Source organism: Lupinus angustifolius, chromosome LG14, assembly GCF_001865875.1.
Source record: "Lupinus angustifolius cultivar Tanjil chromosome LG14, LupAngTanjil_v1.0, whole genome shotgun sequence".
Classification (NCBI taxonomy): domain Eukaryota; kingdom Viridiplantae; phylum Streptophyta; class Magnoliopsida; order Fabales; family Fabaceae; genus Lupinus; species Lupinus angustifolius.
In genome coordinates, this window is record NC_032022.1 from 4,140,809 (window position 1) to 4,162,532 (window position 21,724).

Genomic DNA, 21,724 nt, shown 5'->3' on the forward strand with positions numbered 1-21,724 from the left:
AAGTAAAAAGATAAGAAATATGAATAAGCTATAGATTAAAGTTACTTACGATTATATTATTCCAAATTATAGCCTTCATACTATTCAACATTTTATCATTCCACTTGATGAATGATATTGATACCATTAGTCTAACAACAACCTAATGTAGCTCACCAATGTATTGTCACCCTTCATGTTACATAGTTATCTTTCATGTTCCATTCCATTGTTAATTTATTATTTTTATTTCTTGCCCGGATAACCTTCTTCTTTATTGTGATCATCCCACGTGGAAAAGACTTGAGTTATTGAATATTGTGGGAGTTGAGTTGTTGACGCTCGGTTACGGTGTTGAAGGTTAGTATGTTGAAGGTTTTCTTTAGCTCAAAGAGAATGAACTAGTTGAAGTGTGAGAACGTTTGTGAGGTTTTCAGTTTAAATATGAATACATTCAATAACGCTACCTACAAAAAGTGTTGTTGAATTTTTCAACAATAATCACTACAAAAAGCGTTGTTGAAACTTTCAACAACACTCATAACAAAAAGTACTCTTAAAAGTAGACTTTAAACAATGCTCACTACGTAGAGCATCATTGAATGTTTTTTAATCACAAACATTGGTATTTTTGTTCTAAAAACTACTCATCTATAAATGTTTTTCTTAATGTTTATATCAATACTTTTTAATTAATATATTATAAATATGTTTGCATCTTTTAGTATTTATGTATATGTTTATATCAATATTTATTTTTTTGTAAATATTTATATTAAAAACAATTATCATTAGATTGTAAAAATTTCAAATTAATAATATCTTCAAATGTACATGTTCTGTAGTTAGATTACACGAAACGTCAATATTCAAAACATATCAATTGACAACACTCACTGTACAAAGTGTAGTTGAATATGTGACTTTCAACAGTGCTCACTTGACTGAGCATTATTGAATATGTGACTTTCAACAATACTTGTTTGACTAAATGTTGTTGAATCTCTACAATGTAAAAATAACAATACAAAACATTCAACCCCTCACTATACAAAACGTTCTTGAATATGTGACTTTCAACAATACTTGTTTGACTAAATGTTGTTGAATCTCTACAATGTAAAAATAACAACGCATGATTTATTATACATTGTTGATTATATATATATGTCTATCATATTTAATAATGTTTGTTTTACCGAGTGTTATTGATTCCCTTCCGCCTTATATTTAACAACATTCATCATACACATTATTGAATGAATGTTGTAAAATGTGAATTATGAGATAGCGATATAGTTGGTATGAAGATAAAATTATTTATTGTAAGAGATATAAATCTATGAATGTTGTTATGCGGATTGACTACAAATGCAATGATGGATACCCAAATGTGGTTCAATTAAGGATGCTACCTATGTCTGACTGTGGTCCAGATTAGGGAAACCCCTTTGAGCCATATCAACCTTCTATATCAATCTTCTATACAGAGAATATGAAGTTTACTTTTCTTATAATGTAACAATAAGAAACTTGTAGGGACATTGTACTATTTTTGTGTGTTGATGTTTGTGAATCTCCCATCAGAGGCAGCTTGTAAAATATCAAAGCTTTTAGGTGGTCTGAGTACATTATAATAAAGAAGGTAATCCTCATATTCCTTGGATTTTACAATAGGCATACAAACAGGAACCTAAGAAGCCAAGTGATTGACCAAGAATATTGAACTGTAAACATAGCAGAACATAAAAGTTTAATTAAAAAATAATAAATTAGTGAAATGTGGTACTAAACTACTAATCAAGAATTTAGGATTGCAACAGGATTGGTCTTTACCAAATCATATGGAAGTCCTTTGAATAGTAGCCATCCTATTCCACTAGTAAAAACATCCTAGAAAAGAAGTACAAGTTAGAAAACAATATATTTGTTGAAGGTGGAGAAACACCGAATTGTCAAACATTTATGATTTTATCATACGTTTTGGAGAGAGAAAAATCATTAGAGAACAAATTTGATTTACCATGGGTGCCAACATGCAAGAAAAATAATTATCGTTTGGTTAGTGATAATATCGATAATAAGTGAGTTTAAATAAAAAAACCCCAATTTTGTAAATAGAGAAAAAAATGTATGTATTAACAATGTGTGAGTTTTACATACTGTCATTACATTTTCTATCATTCATATTTTATTTACATTGACTATGCAACAAGAAAAAGTAATACAAATAAATGATAAATAATATATTGTCTATATATAAATATTTAGGCTAGTATAAATATTATCCTATTTTTTGAATACTAGTGGCAAATACATTGCTTACCTTTAAATTACCGCAAATTGCTTGCGTAAGTGCCGAGTTGACGATTGTATTTAGAACAACAATGTAGTTCATAAAGAAAGTCAAAAGACATGAAAGAAGAATCACAACCTGCACAAGATTTCAATGTAACAAACCAAATTATACCTCTAAAGTATCAATTGGTAAATATAATAACGACAGGGAGTATTCTACAAATGTTTGAACGAAACACATAATATTTGTAACATATCAAAAAACAATCAGTAGTAACTAATAGAAAATTCATTAGGTCCTTGGGGTAAACTAATAACTAGTAATTGGTAATTTCAGTATATCGATACTATTATGTAGTAGTATTGTTGGGAAGTGCGTGGTTATCCCTCCTAACAAATGTTGTTCACATGAATCGAATTATTAACATTTGATCATTATGATGATCTAGCATATTCTTATATAAGTAGATCAACGCATTGATAGTGCATTTTTTATTATTAAAATTAAAATAATACTACCAGAAATGGTACCTTTGTATTCTATTCTATTCATATAAGACAAATTGAGATATCATGCCAAAAAATGTTAAAGGGATCAATTTGATTCAGTATTTCATAGGAAATATGATTTGAAACTTCTATAACTTATATATAATAATATGATATTTCTATCTTTAAAAGTTAAAACCAAGAACAAAAACAACATATTCCCTCTCTGGTACAGGAGAGAAATTTGATTCCTTCAATTTGTGTTCGGAAGAAGTTCAAGCAGCAATAAAACTGATTGTAGCTACAACTCAACCTATAACATATGTAGGCAACATTTTATAATTGCAAGGTTAGGGGAACCAACAAAACTAACAAAAGAAAAAGCAAAGAATCCTCATAAATGCTATTTCAAACATGCACTATTAATGCTCTAATCATAACATTTGATAACGAGAAGTACCTGAAATCCTGGGTTGAACAAATAAGGGAAGTTTAGTGTTGTTTGTAGGTCTCCTCTAAGTATAGACCAAAGCAACACAATTGGTCCACAAATCACCACTAAATAGAATAAAATCATGAATAATCCAATTTATTAAGACCACCAATATTAAAGAAATTAGAAATTAACAAAAAATCCAAGATCACAACCTCAGTATCTTACCATTACACCAAATAAGACCAAAAATATTAAGGCCACTTGATTTACCTATAAAAGGTTGTAAATATATCAATTTTAGTAATAGAGCTCCAAAAATAACAAAAATGAACATGACATTATAAATAGAGAATAAAGTATCTCCTTATATAAGAAGATAACTTATTTTTTATGGCCGGTAAAAATATGACATGCGTACTATTTTGTTTAGTTTTAGAAATATTTTTATAGAAAATAATTAAATATGACACATGTCCTGATTTTAGTAGCTGAATGAGATAAATTATCTTGAGGATATATTTTATTCTCAAAAGAAATAAGGAACATCTTACCAACACGAGCAACAGAAGCAAGGTAAATTGCCTTACACATGTTTTCTGCGAAAATAACACTATAGCCATAACTATCAAATGCCATGTCCCTAGCTCCAGCAACAAATGCACCAACTATGATTATCACAACACTGATAAATCACTTTGATTCGTTAGTCAATCTAAGTTATACAGAACAATTACTCAAGAATTGACTTGTTATTATGTAGTTGGTGCAAGTTAGGAATTGATTAAATCAATTTCAGTCATAAGAATAGAGTAAAACTGAAAAAGATAAAAAAACTTATGAAGACTATGAATAGTCAATGTTGTAATTGTACTCTCCAACCGTAATTCGGCTGCAATATTGAGATTGTGAGAATATATGCAATTGTATGATAATCAGAAGTGCAATTGCATCGACTGCTTTTTCATGCAATTTTTCATTATTGTGGTCAACACAATGTAATGTCAACCACATTTCAAAATTGTTGCAGATGTTTGAAATACGTTATTATATGAATTTATACATTGTCTAGTATTAAAATAGAATAGGGTATCAATGTTATATATTAGATTCAGGTTACATGGGCGTAACTTTGGGAAATGTTTAGGAATAATATTCTAATTTTCTAATTTTCGGGAAATATGTAATGCTCGCCGCTTAGAAAAATTACGAAAAATTATCGGCTTGAATAATAATCGTGAAACTTCGTGGACCACTACCTCCCATTCTTATAAGCACGTGTGCAAAAAATTAGGGCAAATTCGACCTCTAGCCTCAAAAAACCTGTCATTGTTATTATGTGCACTAGATAGAAGCACTAAATATAAACATCCCATGGGCACTTGGGTCCATGGGTGTGCTAGTGCTTGTAATCTTTATTCTCTAATAATATTTTGGCAGCCGCTCAACGCTCCCGGGGATGTAGGCTCAATTGGTCAAATATCGTTACCAAATTCTCTTGTTTCTTCTGTCCTATTTATTCTATGCCTTTATTTGATTGCTTATGGTCAACTTACGCAAAGATCACTTCTGCTACACCAACAATTGGTATCAGAGCCAATTGGTGGATGGCTCTTAACCTAGACGTCAGATAATGGCTAAATAGGGGGAATGCATGATGGCTAGACAAGGTACATCAAAGGTACCATGCAAGTATAAAGTAGATGAGTTGAAGAAAAAAATATGGTGGAACTGTGGTAGGGCGATATATGTGTTTACCCAGAAGCTCAGAAGTTCATTTACTGGATTAAGATCAATGTGGATATAGGGACTCATGTGTTGAGTTCGGCTTTGAGACATGTGCTCACAAAATCTCTCAAGACGTTGAGAGAATGATATTATTTGAGATGAGAAGTGAAATATCTTAATGGTGTCTTTGAGACGTCATAGTGAAGGCTATTAATTATTAGCATATCCACAAATGTACAAAGGCGTTGGCTGACTATGATGTAGAGTGTAACATGAGCCTTGTCTTTAATACAAGGTGTAATACGGGCATTGGTAGAGATGTAGGGATGTGACATGGGCATTAGCTTGGATGCAAGAATGTGACACTGACATTAGTTAACATTGATGCAAGGTCTGTGTTGTGGATGTACTTCTTATAGTAGAGTATGATATTTCTTTTAAATTAGGATTGTCGGAGTAGACAATGGTGGTAGCGGTTGAGACTTTCCAAGGAAGCTCCAAAGTTCAGTTTGACTGAGTATTGAAGAGGATGATTATTGGTGAACTTTTGTGTAGGGGTTCCAATGTTTTATTTGATGGAGGTACGAGAAGCTGCACTACAAGTTTGGAGAGCTAGGTTGTTTGTTGGTAACATCGTCAAGGATGCTCAGAAGGTTTATGTTGTAGGGGGAGCAAACTCTTATATGGAGGAGCTGTTAAAGAGAATTAGGCATTGAGCAAGGTGGAGTCATATATTCACTAAGGTGGAGATTCTTGTGTAGATTTCCTAAGGAGTGGGATATTCGTCTATTTCAATCAAAGTGGAAATTGTTGAAGATGTTTGAAATATGTTATTATATGAAGTCTCACTTTCCTAGTATTAAAATAGAGTTGAGTATCAATTTTATATATTAGACTCAGGTCCCTTATTATTATGTGCCCCAAATAGAAATACTACATGGGCACTTGTGTCCATGGGTGTGTTAGGGCTTCTAATCCTTATTCTCTAATAATATTTTGGCAGCCGCTCAACGTAAGCACAATTGGTCGAACCTCGTTACCAAATTCTCTTGTTTTTTCTCTTCTATTTATTCTATGTCTTTATTTGATTGCTTGTGACAAATGATGTGCAAAGATTGCTTCCGCTGCACTAACAAAAACATTGCCTTAGATAACTTAGGCAATCCTCCATTGACATACTAATGTTCATAGTATCATCGGAATCCAACCACCAAATGTTTCTAGCTACTTAAGCTACATTTACCTTAAATTAGATGAGATTAGGGAGTAACATGTCTTTTTCATGTTAGGAATGATACTTAGTACATTCTTTCTCGACATATCCAATATTGTTATAAAACAAGAAATATTTTTTACCATTTTTCTTCTTTTGCATTGGGCCCTTAGCAGCTTCATTCTTAGTGTATGTCCTTACCTTCCATATTTTTTCTCTTCTATTTAGAGGTGTTAGCTAGGTGAGCTTTTATCCATTCTTGCTACATCCTCTCTTCTTCTTTCAAACGATATGAAATGCGCTCGTTAAGAGACCAATTCGAACCTTTGCAGTTATAACTTATCTTAAATTGAGTGTATTGTCCGGGAAGATATAATAGCTCCAAATGAGTTAATAAGTCACACGAGAATGCAAGCTTTAGAGTCTTAAGCTTGGAAGAAGTATTAGACATTTCCATTATGTACTCTTTATATTTTGTTTGCCTTTATACATCAAAGAAATCAAGCTTTGAAGGAGTGAACTTATTTCTCTCTTAACACTTTTAGAAAAGAACTTCTCAATTTCAGCAAAGAATTCTTTGGAACTTACTATCCCTTCATATATAAAACCCCTAAGTGCCTATGGAGTATTGTACTTAATGATCATAAGACTCTTGTAATTGAAGTGTTCCCGTTTCCCATGAGTTTTTTCTCTTCAGAGGTACTAGAATCAAAAGAGAATAAGGTTGCTTCATTCTTAGTACAAGGTCAAGATCCATGCAACCAAGAACAATTAGAATATTATGTTTACAATCCTTACAGTTGGTAACATTAAGGATCAAAATTGAATCCATGTTAGTAAATATAGTAGCAATATTAACCGGAAAGGAAATAGAATAAACAATAGAAATATACTCAGATTATAATTTAACTTCAAATATTATCAAACTCAAATTGTTACATAACTCATCTTAAGATACCTTGTACAACATGAATATTAAATTTTTGTATAATATTATTAACTGCTACTTTCTTAAAATAATCAAATATTTATTATAGTGCACGTCAAACAATAAACTCTTATTTCGACTGATTTATCATTCATGTGTACAACCATATAACTATTGTATATTTATTATTACAAGTATGCATATAATCCAACTAAAGATGAATTGTTATTTATGCTAATTAAAACACGCAAAGATAGATATGTACATTTAACATTGGACATTTTTTATGAATAATTTACACAAAAGAGATTACTTTGGAAACATTTTGCTATAATTAATTCTCTTAAAATGTCAAACAATTTTATAATTCAAAATAAATTTTATGTATTTCTCGTCTACAAAAATATATTTTGGAAACTAAGTAAGAATGTTACAATAGTAACCTTGTGATAAGGGTGCTTTGGCTTCCTTTCCACAGCATGTTCCCAAGTTCGAATCTCATTGATTCCCATTTTGTCATATATTCGATAAAATAAACTAAAAAACAGTCAGAATTTAATATAAAACAATTTTGATCATCTCTCCTTGTTACAGGATGGCAATAAAGATCGAACCTGTAGGTATGCACCCGAACCCAATCCGAACTTAACAGGGAAAATCTTATGTGATTGGATTCGGGTTTTACCCAAGTTCAAATTTTGAGTTTGAGTTTGGTATATTTGATACCCTACCTCTAATTCGTCCCAAACCGATTAATATATATATATATATATATATATATAATTACAAATTTACACCTAAATACATATATAAAACCTATATATATATATATATATATATTTGACATATATAGAGACCATATGTATAGAAATATATATTTCGAAGGATCATCATTGTTTTCAACCCTGCTTAATTTGGGTTCAGGTAAACATAAATCTGACATCAATACGCCATGTTACCATTCCTTGTTATTAGGATATTTTATTTATTTACAATGAATCTAACCTCAACCTTTTGCATTGCAGGAATACTTAGAATCCAACTTATTTAGTGCTAGACCAAGTGATAGGAGCCCAACTTAGTGACAGGGAAGGATTTGAGCATCAATATAATGGACTTAATATAACTAATAGAATGAGGAAAAATCTAATATAAATGAATGACAATATGTAATACCAAACTGATAGGATTTAATTGTCTTTATTATTTGTTTGTATTCAAAATTACTACTCTAAGATGAAACACAAGCCTAGGGAATATCCTTTTGTATTTAATTTGCAGTACTTTTTAGTAAATGATAGGAAAAATCAAAGCATTGCTCGATTTCCTTGTTTTTTACACAAATTAATTTTAATCTTCTTATTGGTATAAATTTCTACCAAATTGGTGCTTTTATCTTTACATGTCATGCCTCCTAATTTTTTTCTATAGAAGATCCCTTGTGAAGCATCATGGAAAAACTAATTTCCATAAAGCTCAATTTTTCTTATGGATAAGATCTACTACAACAAACCATGAATTCTAGACATGAAGAACTATAGTTTGTGATTTCATATCTAAAATCCAAAATATAACCTAAACTACCTCCCTTTACTCCCCCAACATCCTTTCCACCAGGGTTCTCTCAACCACTCACTTACTCATCTTCTTGACAACCATCATACTACCCTTAAACCCCTGAAACTGAACCTTCAGTCCTTTTGATGGCTCGGATGGGCTGGATATTTCAAGAAGAACATTATTTCAACCTCTATCAAATTCCCCCTCCACAACAGATGAAATTAATGTCTTTTCATAAGCAAGTGGATGCCCTCAGCTGAAACAAATGGATGTACCAAAACCACCCACTCGCGACATAGGATACTTTTACTATAGACTTACAATAACATTTGGACCTTCCACCTATGAAAATCACTAGGATGAGTTTTTCAAGCTCAAACAACTCGGTGCTACTTCTGAATATCAAGTACATTTTGATCGGATGTGTAACAAGATTGTGGGGTTTTCATATGAAATGATTTTAAATTGCTACCTCTCTGGCCTGAAACTTGAGTTTGGTAGGGAACTAGCTCTTTTGCAACCCATTTCGGTTAGCCATGCTATTGTCCTTGCTAAACTAGTGGAAAGCAAACTAAATGATATAGGACAAAGTACTCGTTTTTCGTGTTTGTCACCACAGATCGCGGCCCCTAACCCCATTAGGCCTAAAATAAGGTCTTCCTCTAGTCTACCTATTAAACGCCTAACAATAGCTCAAATGCAAGAGAAAATGGCTCAAGGTCTATGTTAAAATTATAATGAGAAGTATATATTTAATAATGGTCGCCAATCTAATTTATTATTATTATTATTAGTTGATAAATAGTAAGTTGGATTTTATGCTATCATACACCTACTCTTGTGGTGGCCTCAGATGCCACTCTTCCAGACGATGTTAATGAAGGGTTTATACATTTTCGATTATTTGCTGAAGCCTTACAAGGTAATCTTTTGCCTCACATAGTTAAATTTCAAGGTTTTATTTATGGTCATCTAATGATTGTGTTAGTGGATATTGGGAGTTATCACAATTTCATGCAACCAAGGGTTGCCTAGTTTTTCAAACTCCAAGTGTTCCCAACTCCAAAATTTTCGGTAAAGGTGGAAAACGAGGAGCACAATTATTACACTCAAATATGTAAGGAGACTCGGTTGAGAGTCAATCAACATATTTTTACAATCTCATTTTATCTCCTACATATTCTAGGAGTTAACTTAGTCTTGGGCATTCAATGGCTTCAAACCCTTGACCCTCACTAGCCACCACAACATAACCACCACTCTAACCAAACTTACACAACTCTTTTGCATGGCTCACATATAAGTCATTGTTAACATGTTTTATATCTATTTTTGTCTTTTACTACTTACAACATAAAACTTACCCTCCCTATATACACTTGATGGCCCTATTACCATTGATTTGAAAATACAACAACTCTTAATCAATACTCCAACATTTTTCCCTAACAGAAAGGCCTACCAACGTCCCGCCCCTATGACCGCTATATCACCCTACTACCAAACTCAAACCCACTCAATGTCAAACCCTATTTATACCCTCTTACAGAAAAGGATGTTATGACTAAACGCACATTTGAAATACTCCAAGAAGGGATAGTTGTCTCGAGCACCAGCCAATTTTCTTCACAAGTGTTACTAGTGCGAAAGAAAGACGGTACATGAAGATTATATGTTCATTACCGCAACCTCCATGCCATAACGGTTAAATACTAATTCCCATACCCATTATTTATGAGTTCCTTAATGAATTGGTAACTTATACTATGTATTCAATGATTGACCTTCAGTTTAGGTACCATCAAATCAAAGTAGTTCTAATGACTCTCTTAAAATCACTTTTCACATTTTGATGAGCATTATGAGTTTCTAGTGATACCATTTGGGCTAATCAATGCATCATCAACATTTCAGTCAGCTGTGAATGATCTTTCAAGGCCATACCTTCGCAAATTTGTGCTAATATGTTTTGATGACATTATAATCTACTTCTAAGTTAATTTTGGTGTTATTATATTTTCATCACTTTTATGCTAAGATGTCTAAGTGTATTTTTGGTGCTGTTACATGGGACACATTATATCGGCAAAAGGGATTCAACTTGACTCGGACAATGTCAAGATCATAGTAGAACGGTTGGTGCCTTGCTTAAACACGATCGTGTGTGGTTTTCTCGCTCTTATTGCTTTTTGTGGGGATTCATCCATCATATTTTCTTGCGCGCCACTCTTCTCACTAATTTACCATAATAAACCTATTTTACCAGGATGGATGAGACACAAGAGGCCTTTAAAATGAAAAAAAAAATTAATGACTACAACTCTAGTGTTGGTCCTACGGACTTTACAACTGTTTTTTATGCAGAAACAAGCACCTCTGTAATACCCATCACGTTGTCTTGTCACAACATGGTCACCCTATATCCTTTTTTAGTAAGAAGTTGACCATGAAAATGCAATTGGCATTAGCATATGTACATGAACTATACGCTATAACAAAAACAGTAATGAAATGGCAACAATACTTATGAGGGCATTATTTTCGAATATTTACATATCAACAAAGTTTAAAACATGTCCTTACACACGCTTTTAAAAATACTGAACACCAAAAATGGGCAACTAAACTTTAAGGATTTCAGTATGACATATTCTACAAACTTGGAAGATATAACAAGGTGGTCGATGTGCTATCTTGGTGTCAAGCAGTAACTGAATTTGTGATTGTTTTTATCTCCTTCACAATCCATGGACTAGTCACCCAAGTTACTGTATATTATGCAACAACAGAAGGTCAAAACTTGCCAACAAATTGACACATGTAACAATAACAACAACAAACACATACCAAGTCAGAAATGGATTAATGTATGACAAACACTAACTATTTATACATGTCATCAATAACATGTGAGTCACATTGATAATAGAATATCACTCTATTCTAGTTGCAGGTCACTCTAGATTTAAACCAACAATGGCTTGTTCAACGCCATCATTCTTCTGGCATGAGCAATACAAAGAAACAAAACAATTTACCAAACAGTGTATGGTGTGTCAACAGAGCATACATCTCCCAACTAAATAACAAGGGTTAATCCAACCATTACCTATATCCTAGAAGGTGTGAGACAACATCTCCATGGATTTTATTACTTCCTTACCCTCTTCATTTGGGCACACTCATATGGGTGGTTGTGGACTGACTATCCAAGTATGGTCATTTTTGTAGCACTTCTAACCCACTTCGTTGTTGCTCAATTACAAGGAAGGTTTACTATGGAAATATATCGGTTTCATGGCACTTGTTGATCCATCGTATCTGATAGGGACAAGCTTTTCCTAAGAAAATTCTAGCAAGAGTTCTTCCATTGCAAGGAATAAAGCTTTGCTTTAGCTTAGCCTACCATCCTCGTTCAGATGGTCAAATCGAAGTGCTAAATAAATACCTGGAAGCTTACCTTCATTGTTTCACTAGTGAGCAGCCCAAAAGGTGGTTTAAGTTCTTGTACCTTGCAGAGTATTGGTACACACATATAGCCACCCAACCACTAAAATATTCTTTTTAGGCTCTCTATGGTAGGGCACGTCTAACCTTAACCGAACACGTACTTAGGCATGTCCCTTTTAACATTCTGGTTGTGTCCCTACAAGAGAGGAAATAGTTACTCCATCAACTAAAGAACAATTTGTTCTGAGCCAAGCAAATAATGAAGGAACAAAGCAATGAAGGTAGACAATATTATACATTTGATGTTCGAAGTTGGATGTGGTTAAAGTTACAATCTCACTGATAGCAAACACTAGCTCACAGGGTCTCTCACAAACATACTGGGTAGTTCTTTGGGTTGTATCATATTGACCGCCAGATTAGTATAATGGATTATGAGCTACAGTTACCAAAAGATTTGAAGATATATATGACCTTCCATGTTAGAGCAAAGGAAGGAAAACAAGATGTCGATCATGGGGATGGGGGGAACAGAGAGAGTGAAAAGTACCTTTAGTCAAGAAACATTGAGTTCGGAGTTTAGAATACTAAATTCGGGTTGGGCTCCCCAATACTCAAAAAAGAGTCTAGAAAACTTTGGGGACACCAAATATTAATACAAGAATTCCAAGTGTGATTGATTCGTTGGAGGGCATTTTGGATAGTACATGAATGCATCTAGTACGTTCAATAACCATAGAGCATCCATAGTCCATAATGCCATTGGGGACTCCAAACTGTCCTACATGTATTTAGTCAAACTGAGGAAACTAACAATGAAACATGGTATGATCCTACTCGTGCAAATTCAAACAGTCTCATAGAATGTCAAATTTGGTCGTTGAAGCAAAAACCCTGTAAGTTGTGTCCAATTTCTCATTCACGTGGAGAAGTAGTTTTTCTATGGGACAAGGACGAAAGATAGCAGTGCAGAAGTAATCTTCACTGTTGGGTTTATTCAAGTGTGAAGTCCCACATTGGATATGTGGGGATGAGTAAAAGAGTTTATAAGAAGGAAAGGCTCATGGAACTAATGTCTTAAGGTTTTGGTTCAAGACGTGGTATCTTACTTGTGACTCTTCACTCTTCCCATGCCCATGTAACAATGGAACTCCCCGGTGGTTGGAGGCTCCCCGGTTGCAGTCTGGTCCAATAAGTGGTATCAGAGCCGATGGTTCGACTGGGACATGGTGGAATCAAGGGGGAGCGGACCGGAAAGTGTGTCGTATCCACACTTGAGGGGGAGATTGTTGGGTTTATTCAAGTGCGAAGTCCCACATTGGATATGCGGGGATGAGTGAAACAATTTATAAGAAGGAAAAGCCCATGGAACTAAGGCCTTAAGGTTTTGGTTCAAAATGTGGTGTCTCAGTTGTGACTCTTCACTCTTCCCATGCCAATGTAACAATGGAACTCCCCGGTGATTGAAGGCTCCCCGGTCGCAGTCTGGTCCAACACTCACCCATGGATCAAAAGGAATGCCCTACTACTGTTGAGAATGGTATTATGTTAGCTGCCAAACAACTAGAAAAGAGACACAATCCACCTATAGAAAGCTATCGCGTGGCACAGTAGGATCTTACTAACACGCATGCCCCAGACCGAAAAGTGATAGGCAGGTTGTCCAGCCCCAATGACACAATGATAAATGTCCCTGCTTACAACTCCAAGCTCTAAATCGGCTTAATTAAGCAAATTGAATTGTATTGTCCCAACCTTGAGGACAAGGTTGATATTTATGGGCCATGCAATGATAAGAGCCCAACTCAGTGATGGGGAAGGATTTTTCAAAGCAAGATAAAGGGCTCAATACAACTAATAGAATGAGGAAAAATACAATATAGATGAATGGTTATGTGTAATACCTAATTGATAGGATCTAATTGTCCTTCATGAATGTCTTTATTCAAAATTGCTAGTCTAAGATGAAGTCAAGTGTATGTGGCTCACAACCCTGACAGGGATTATCCTTTTGTATTGATTGTCCCACTTTTACAAGTTATTGATTCTCTAAAATTTTCATCATATATACATATGTATAAATGATTCACAAAATATGTGCATATAAATCTTTTATATATCAAATTACATATTCATAATAACAAGTAATATTAAGAATATTTTATCTACAAAAAGAATATATTATGTTTAATTAAGTATATGATCGAGTTCGAGTTCAAAAGTTAGTCTAGACGGATTTTAGGATTGAATTACATTTAGGTCAAGGTATAATTTCAAAACATAATCCAATCAACATTTAGGATAATATCATCTCTTTCAATCAAAATAGATAGTACATTTAGTTTTAAAAACATATCCACTAATATAATTTCATATATCTTAATTGTATTTTTTAATTGTTTTTCTAGTTTTTTAGAACACTCTTATACAACTAATTTATTGTTACAATGTGTATATATTTACATGTTGTCACTGATTCTCTAAAAATTTCATCATATATACATATGTATAAATGATTCACAAAATATGTGGATATAAATTATTTATATATCAAATTACATATACATAATAATAAGTAGTATTAAGAAGATTTTGTCCGAAAGAAGAATACATTATGTTTAATCAAGTTTATAGTCGAGTTTGGGTTCAAAAGTTAACCCACAAGAATTTTAGTATTGAGTTACGTTTAAGTTTATAAAGGATTTCCTTATAAAATTTCTAAAATTGACTCTCATGATAAATTTTGTACTCGCAATTATATATGGGGATGATTTTCTTACTAAAGGAAAATTATAAAATTGAATCTCGTAATAAAATTTGTAATCGTTATTATATAAGAGGTCGTTATTATATAAGAGGTTATTATAATTTGCATGCTATAAAGAGCTCAAACATTTATGTCACTTTCGCTATAATTCCATTTAATGTGAGTGGCACACTTTTTTAACATACGAATACGAATCCTATCTAGAGATATCCCCATGACAAAATGTCTTAGTTATGAGTGGATTCTCGCTTTTTAAACTCTCCCACTAGTTATATTATTTTAATTCCACCATCATAATAAATCTAAATGATTTGTAATAATTTATTTTGTTTAAAATTTACATTATTCACAGTCACCCACAAAATATCAATGTATGTCAAGGTTAATTTCGTCTCAAAACAATCTGCAGTGAGAGAAATACCCAACTCCCACATTCGAGAATCAAATAAATATTCAGGTTTTTGACTCTGATATTATAATAAAATCTAATCTAAAATCAATTTGCGACCAAAGTAATAGACTAATAGTCTAATAAATGTATAAACCATATCACACATAATAAGAGAGGAGATGCATTAATTTTGTGAGTAAAATATGTAATAGTTTTATGTACTATTAGTCCATCATTCACCATATATTTTAAATTTCAAAAAATAATATAAATGAATGATAAATAATAAATTAATGTACATAAATGACAACATGCAAAGAACAAATAAAACAAATGGTCATTTTCATTGGTTTCATTATCATGAGTGAATTCATGTACCATATATAACCACTAAATGGAAGAAAGGGTGTATAAGTGCCATACCTTGCAACAACAAAAGTTGAATATCTCTGCCCTGACACAAAATACTCCACAATCATTGTGAAGGCTACCGTAGTTCGCCTAAGGGTTGTGTACATGGGAACATTCACACGGCGCACAGCTTCCATGGTCACCACCTTTTAACAAATAGGTACATCCATAGTTAGAAATAACATAAATCATACTCACTAATAGGTATGAAATGGGATCTTCCCCTCGGGTCTTAATATGAGAGAAGGTATATTTTTATAGTTCAATTTATTTAATTTAAAAGTGATAAAAAATCTAGACCCTTAAATTTTTTATATATCACATGTTAAAATCTGGGTTCAGTAAATCTCTAGTACTAAAGAGGATCTCAAGTCAATATGTATCATTTTTTATCACTAATAAGAAACAATCACCTTGTTTAGGAAAGTAAGTTAACCTCCATTGAAAACAAGTTATCTGAATGTTTAATGAGATGATTGTTTTTCGTGACAAAGGAATTGGCAGATATTAGTCGGTATAATTTTTTTTATTCAGTTAGGAAAATGAATTTTTGTCCTTCATAACTAGGAAAAAGAAAATGTTCACAAATACTTACCATATACAGCATATATATCAATGCTAGAGGAAGGGTGTGACCCAATGTACTCAAGGACACAAATCTTGCTGGGTTGTAAGAATGGTTTTGGGATTCATTAGTTGTGAAAGAAATTATCCTCAAGGATTTCGTTACATAAAGTATAGCAAATGCACACACCATCTGAAATCAACATGACAAAACATTTCAGGATGACAAAGGAGAAATAGAGAGAAGTGTTATGGGTGATATGGTATGGAATTTGGGAGATAATAAAATGATACAAAATAGATTACATGCATTAGTTAGGTAATAATTTTTCAACCCGGAAAAAATAAATTTTATACTATAAGGAGTAAGATGGGTACCCAACTCATTAAACATGATAGGGGAAGTTGTTACTTTTACTTTTAAGGATAAAAGTGTTTATTCATTGTATTTAGAGGATAAAAGTGTTATAATATATCATTTATTTCTTTTACTTTTAAAGTATTTCTCTCTTTAGTATTGAAGATGATACTCACCCATACAAAATACATTGCTACATCAATCCAAAATTCAAGATATAGCAATATACATTGCATATACCTATATGGGTTTGTAAGCCAATCAATGAAGGACAGAAAAAAACCTTTAGTGTTAATAATAATCCTAGTAACATAATCTAACTTGAATCAATTAATTATTAAAGATTAAGAATAATGTAGGCCTAGTAGACGAGATTGCTACTTATCCCACAAGAGAGATTTTTCGAGGATTAAAGTTTTGAAACAACTTTACCATTCTATCTATGTTTGTCCCTCTCTAGGACTAAGAATAATCAAATGGATCTAATTGTGATTTAGTGGTCTGATTCATGTAAAAATAATCTTTTTTAAAGTAAAACAAATTGTAACATATGATTAGTTCATATTAAACAAATTAAGCCCAAAGCATATCAAAATTAATAAGTGACAAAAACATCTGGAAAAAGAACTACCTGACAAAGTGTGATGAGATTTGCAAATGGGAAATTGTAAGAAGAGAGTGCTGCTTTATTGAACATAACCAAGAGAACTGTAGCAGAATTAATGAAAATCATTACAATATTCACTAAAACGGCGCACTATCCTACTTGAACAATTAATTAAGATATCTAAACTGCAAAAGCAACTAGGCACATACACAAAAAAACAAAACAATAACTAGATCAGTTTTTATATAGTAACTCATAAAAGTAGTTAAAGGCAACACTGAACAAGGACAAAGACCACTTCAAAAGTTAAAGTATGCAAATTTTCTGTATTTTTAGAAAGAAATTTTCTGTATTTTTAGAAGGCGCGTGTTCATCACCGCCTGTGTTTAGATATGTTGTCAATGTTGTACTTGTGTTATTTTCCCTGTCCTGTTCTTGTTGACCTTGACCATTGCCTCTGTTTTATGTTCTCTTCCAATATTTTGAGTTTCCTGTTGCAGAGTTACTTGTACAAATGTTATTATATTTGTTGCTATTTAATATACTTTAGACATATTTTCTGTGATTTTTCTGGGTATTCTAAATTTGAAATTCAAGGTTGTTCTAGCTGTTTTATCTATGAAATGCTATAGACTAATATATATGGTAATTTAATTAGTACTCTAAGAATATTAGTTAAAGAATTTATGTATTAGAAAATGATATATTCAAAAAATTTAGAATAAAATATCATAATTTTCATTTCACAAATTTTATTTTTGAATTGCCCGCACACCTTACATAACACACTATAAAGGACAACGTTGTACTAGAGGTCCTAAACCTCTTGGGAAAAACCCAAAAAAGAATGTACCTTGTTAAGTGTCATTTAATGTTTCACACTTAGGTCCTATGATAATCTTATCATTAGAAGCAAATAGGTTGTGTCTCCCATTTCAATTATGACCTCCAAAATATGAGACAAGCACTTCATCTTCATGTTGAGTTACTAAATATTTAAATTAAGTTATTCTTTATTCATTTATCTGACGGAATCAAGGGGAATGAAACAATGAGTGAAACACAAAATGAAATAATTGATGTTTTCTTCAAAAGTTATTTTTATAAGACTTTTGTAAAAAATTAGACAGTGGATATGCACTCTTTTTAAACTTCTATACATAATAAATGATTTTTTTTAATAATGTTATTCACTCAATTTTTTTGAATAGAAATAGAAAATGATTTAAGTTAATAAACAATAACAATTTTAGAAAATATAATCACACCTCAATGAACCAATAATCTAAAGCCATGTAAGTGACCTAGGTTATATGCACACGTGACAATAAAAAATCCTATGAGTAATGATCATTTCTAATAGGATTTAATATGTGTATACTGATAATGTAAGTGTTTTTTATACTGTTAGTATATTATTCATCATTTATTTGTCAACTCCAATTGACTCAAACAAAAGTAATATAAATAAATAGTGGATAATATACACTAATTGTATAAAAAACTTTACACTGATAATACATAAATTTTAAACTGTTTCTAATCACCGAGAGAGGGAAGTACTACAAATATGAGAGCAAAAACAATATACTATGATATTTTTATTATTTCATTTATAATATAAAATGACATTTTTACTTTTTAAAAGCAATTTTTTTTCCCAAACCACATAGGTTACCTCATAAAGGAAAAGGCCTTAAGCAATATGAAGCACAGGAGAAGTACACCCTTAAAAATCATAATCAAATCATGTTTTTCAGGTAAAAAAGCTGTACCACTGAACTACTTTTTCAATAAAGCTAGGGCCTGATTTTTGTATCTTGTGAAGTTGATACATTTAAATTAAGATTAATGCGACACTATAACCTGATGCTGACTTCAATCTTAGCACTGTAAACTTTTTCTCAAAAGTTCATAACAGTTCATCATATATCACATCCTTAACCAGACAAATTCTCTACTGTTTATATTTCACATCAATATGGCTCCTAGCCTGTTCCACCAGCATAGTTTGAAGTGTTATTTTACACTAAACTTTTCAGACTCATAAACTAAAACAATATTAATCTAAATACCTATTTTAATCCTTTAAAAAATTTATTTGTACCAATTTGATCTTTTAAAAATTAAAAACCCAAAAATGATGATACCATAAATGTTAAATGTGAATCAAATTATTTTTTTTATGATATATGATGGTAACTAGTTTGACTTACATTCACAATCATTGTGTACTATTTTAGATTTTAGTTTTTTAGGGATGCACACGTAAATGTTTTTGAAGGATTAGAGGGGCTATTCATTTTACTACATTTCTTATGTATTATACTTAGTAATTATATTTTAGAACCCGATAATAGCATAATAAGTCGCTGTCTCAAAGATAGTTCACCTTGGACAAACGGAAAATCTGATCTTATGTTATACTCTTTAAAATCCTAACTTTTGACGGCAACAAACTTTTTTTCCTAGTGTAACTCGAGAATCTGGGTTACCCAACAGGCACAAAATTTTGGAAATGTAATTACATTGTTGAATAAAAGTTAGAGAATTGTTCCGATCTATAGAGGAAAAACTAGCTCCCACTTTTTTATGTCTAATCCAACTCAAAGAGGTGGATTGACACTTTGACATGAATCAATCATTTTACCAAAATCTAGCTTTCAACATCATATTAGGAAAAGGACAGGAAGAAAAACAATAATAATTATAATTTATTATAGAGTATTACAACGTTATTTCATCCATGTAGCTGACTTATTTAGTAGAATAAAGGCTAGGTTTAGGATCATATATTCTGAAATACAAAAAATCTGAACGAAATGTATGTTAAAGACCAAAAACATACCAGCAGCTGCCATATAAGATAGAGCAGTGTGGATTCCTTTTCTTGTCATGGTAGAGCCTTTGTATTTTTCCTCTCGACTTTGCTTGAGATGAGAGAATGGTAGTTCCATATTTTTCTCAGATTCCATAGATGACACTCTCAGTTTTCTATCTTTGTGATAGAAAAAGTGGTGCTCTTTGACTGAGAAGCTGAGAGAAAAAGTGATTATTTTATAGCTTTGCAGACAGAAGAGAAAAAGTAGGAGAGCACAGAAAGGAGGGAAAGGAATGTTGTATTTTTGACCGAGGAGATATTCGCCAGCAAAAGTATCTTATGTTCCAAAAAGGTTATGTCTCCATGTTTATAGACAAGTAACTTTCTTTAAATATTATCTTTGTTTTTATTTTTTTTAATTAAGTGTCACATTTTTATTGGATAGAGGCAAAAAAATTGGAATAGTCTTTTTCTATTTATCATATGTAAACACACACAAAAAAACAAAATGTTGGTAAAATTAAAGGAATAAATGATACTAAATATGAGATGGGCATAGGATTTTAATGATTTTACATAATTGTTTATCATATGTAAATGCACAAAAAACTTATGTGGGTAACGGATTTTAATGTTTATATATAATTATTAATCAGTAACTGATAATAGATATAAGAGTAAGATATTTCATTTAAGTTTTCCTTACATTTTAATTTTAAGAAAATAAAAAATGAATGCCTAAAACTTTATAAGGAACAAATAGTAAAAAAAGCTTGAAAGGACTAACTACAAAATCAACATTAATGAAAAACTTATTTAAGCCTATTTTATCTTAAAATATAGTTAATGTTGGTTAGTAATATTTTACTTTAATATAATATCATGTAAGAAATGAGAATGATACAAAATATACAAGAATATATTTATTTGACCCAATCATGTCTCAGGAAGTGTGGAAAATATACAATAATTATTTTAGCTTGGTAATTGGTCAAAATTATATTCTTTCCATAAGTAATAATATGTGGGGAGTAAATGTAAAATAAAAAGCATTTATATTACTTTATAAGCAAAACCTAACAAAATCTTTATAAGCGGTGACGTGGTACTCTATGGTTCAGCCCTATGAAGAAAAGTGATGGGGCATAAATGTACAATTACCTTAAAAACAGATTAGTTAGGCAAAGAAGGAAAATTTGATTGATTTGTTTGGTTGATTATTTTATTGTAAATTGGAATTTCCATGATTTGATTTTTATTTTATGCGAACTTAATTGCTTTTCAAATTGGATAGAATCTCACCTTCTTATTAGGTTTCCTTTTATTTCTCTAATTTTATTTGTCACATTCATTTATTTATATTTTATGTTAACTCATACAATAGAAATAAGTTAGCCTTCCTTTTGATTTTTATATTGGGAAGAGTCTATCTTCTCATTATTGTTCCTTTCATGTCCTAATTTATACAATGGAAATAAATATTTAAATTATCCATTAATACATCCTCATAACTAGTAAAATATAAATCTTAAATACATAAATTTATATTTTGTTTGTACTATCAATTATATCACTTTGCCATTTTGAGTAAAGAATTAATTTCTTTCGGGATGTGTGATTGTCCCTCTCAATAAATATCATTTTCAGGAACCAAACTCTTAACCTTTTGACCATCTTAAATATCCAGCAGAGTCTTACACTACTAGAGCAATAATTTATTAGTACAT

General features: G+C 31.7%; 1 protein-coding gene across 1 annotated transcript; it reads right to left on the reverse strand.

Annotated features, from left to right (window-relative positions):
- Positions 1,456 to 20,257, reverse strand: LOC109326507 (putative UDP-sugar transporter DDB_G0278631). Its single transcript, XM_019559204.1, has 10 exons — positions 20,025 to 20,257; positions 17,201 to 17,277; positions 16,243 to 16,404; positions 15,660 to 15,793; positions 3,754 to 3,884; positions 3,428 to 3,472; positions 3,227 to 3,324; positions 2,306 to 2,413; positions 1,816 to 1,872; positions 1,456 to 1,706 (listed from the first exon to the last, which is right to left on the reverse strand). Exons 1-10 carry the CDS (start codon positions 20,149 to 20,151, stop codon positions 1,632 to 1,634), a joined length of 1,014 nt encoding a protein of 337 aa, XP_019414749.1. The 5' UTR covers positions 20,152 to 20,257; the 3' UTR covers positions 1,456 to 1,631.

Excerpts from the sequence above, each read along its gene's own strand:
- LOC109326507 (XM_019559204.1), bottom strand. The coding sequence starts at position 20,151 with ATGGAATCTGAGAAAAATATGGAACTACCATTCTCTCATCTCAAGCAA. Across the intron at positions 1,873-2,305 it reads CAATTTGCGGTAATTTAAAG|GATGTTTTTACTAGTGGAAT; the intron begins GTAAGCAATGTA and ends CTTCTTTTCTAG. Across the intron at positions 1,707-1,815 it reads AAGGACTTCCATATGATTTG|TTCAATATTCTTGGTCAATC; the intron begins GTAAAGACCAAT and ends CTATGTTTACAG.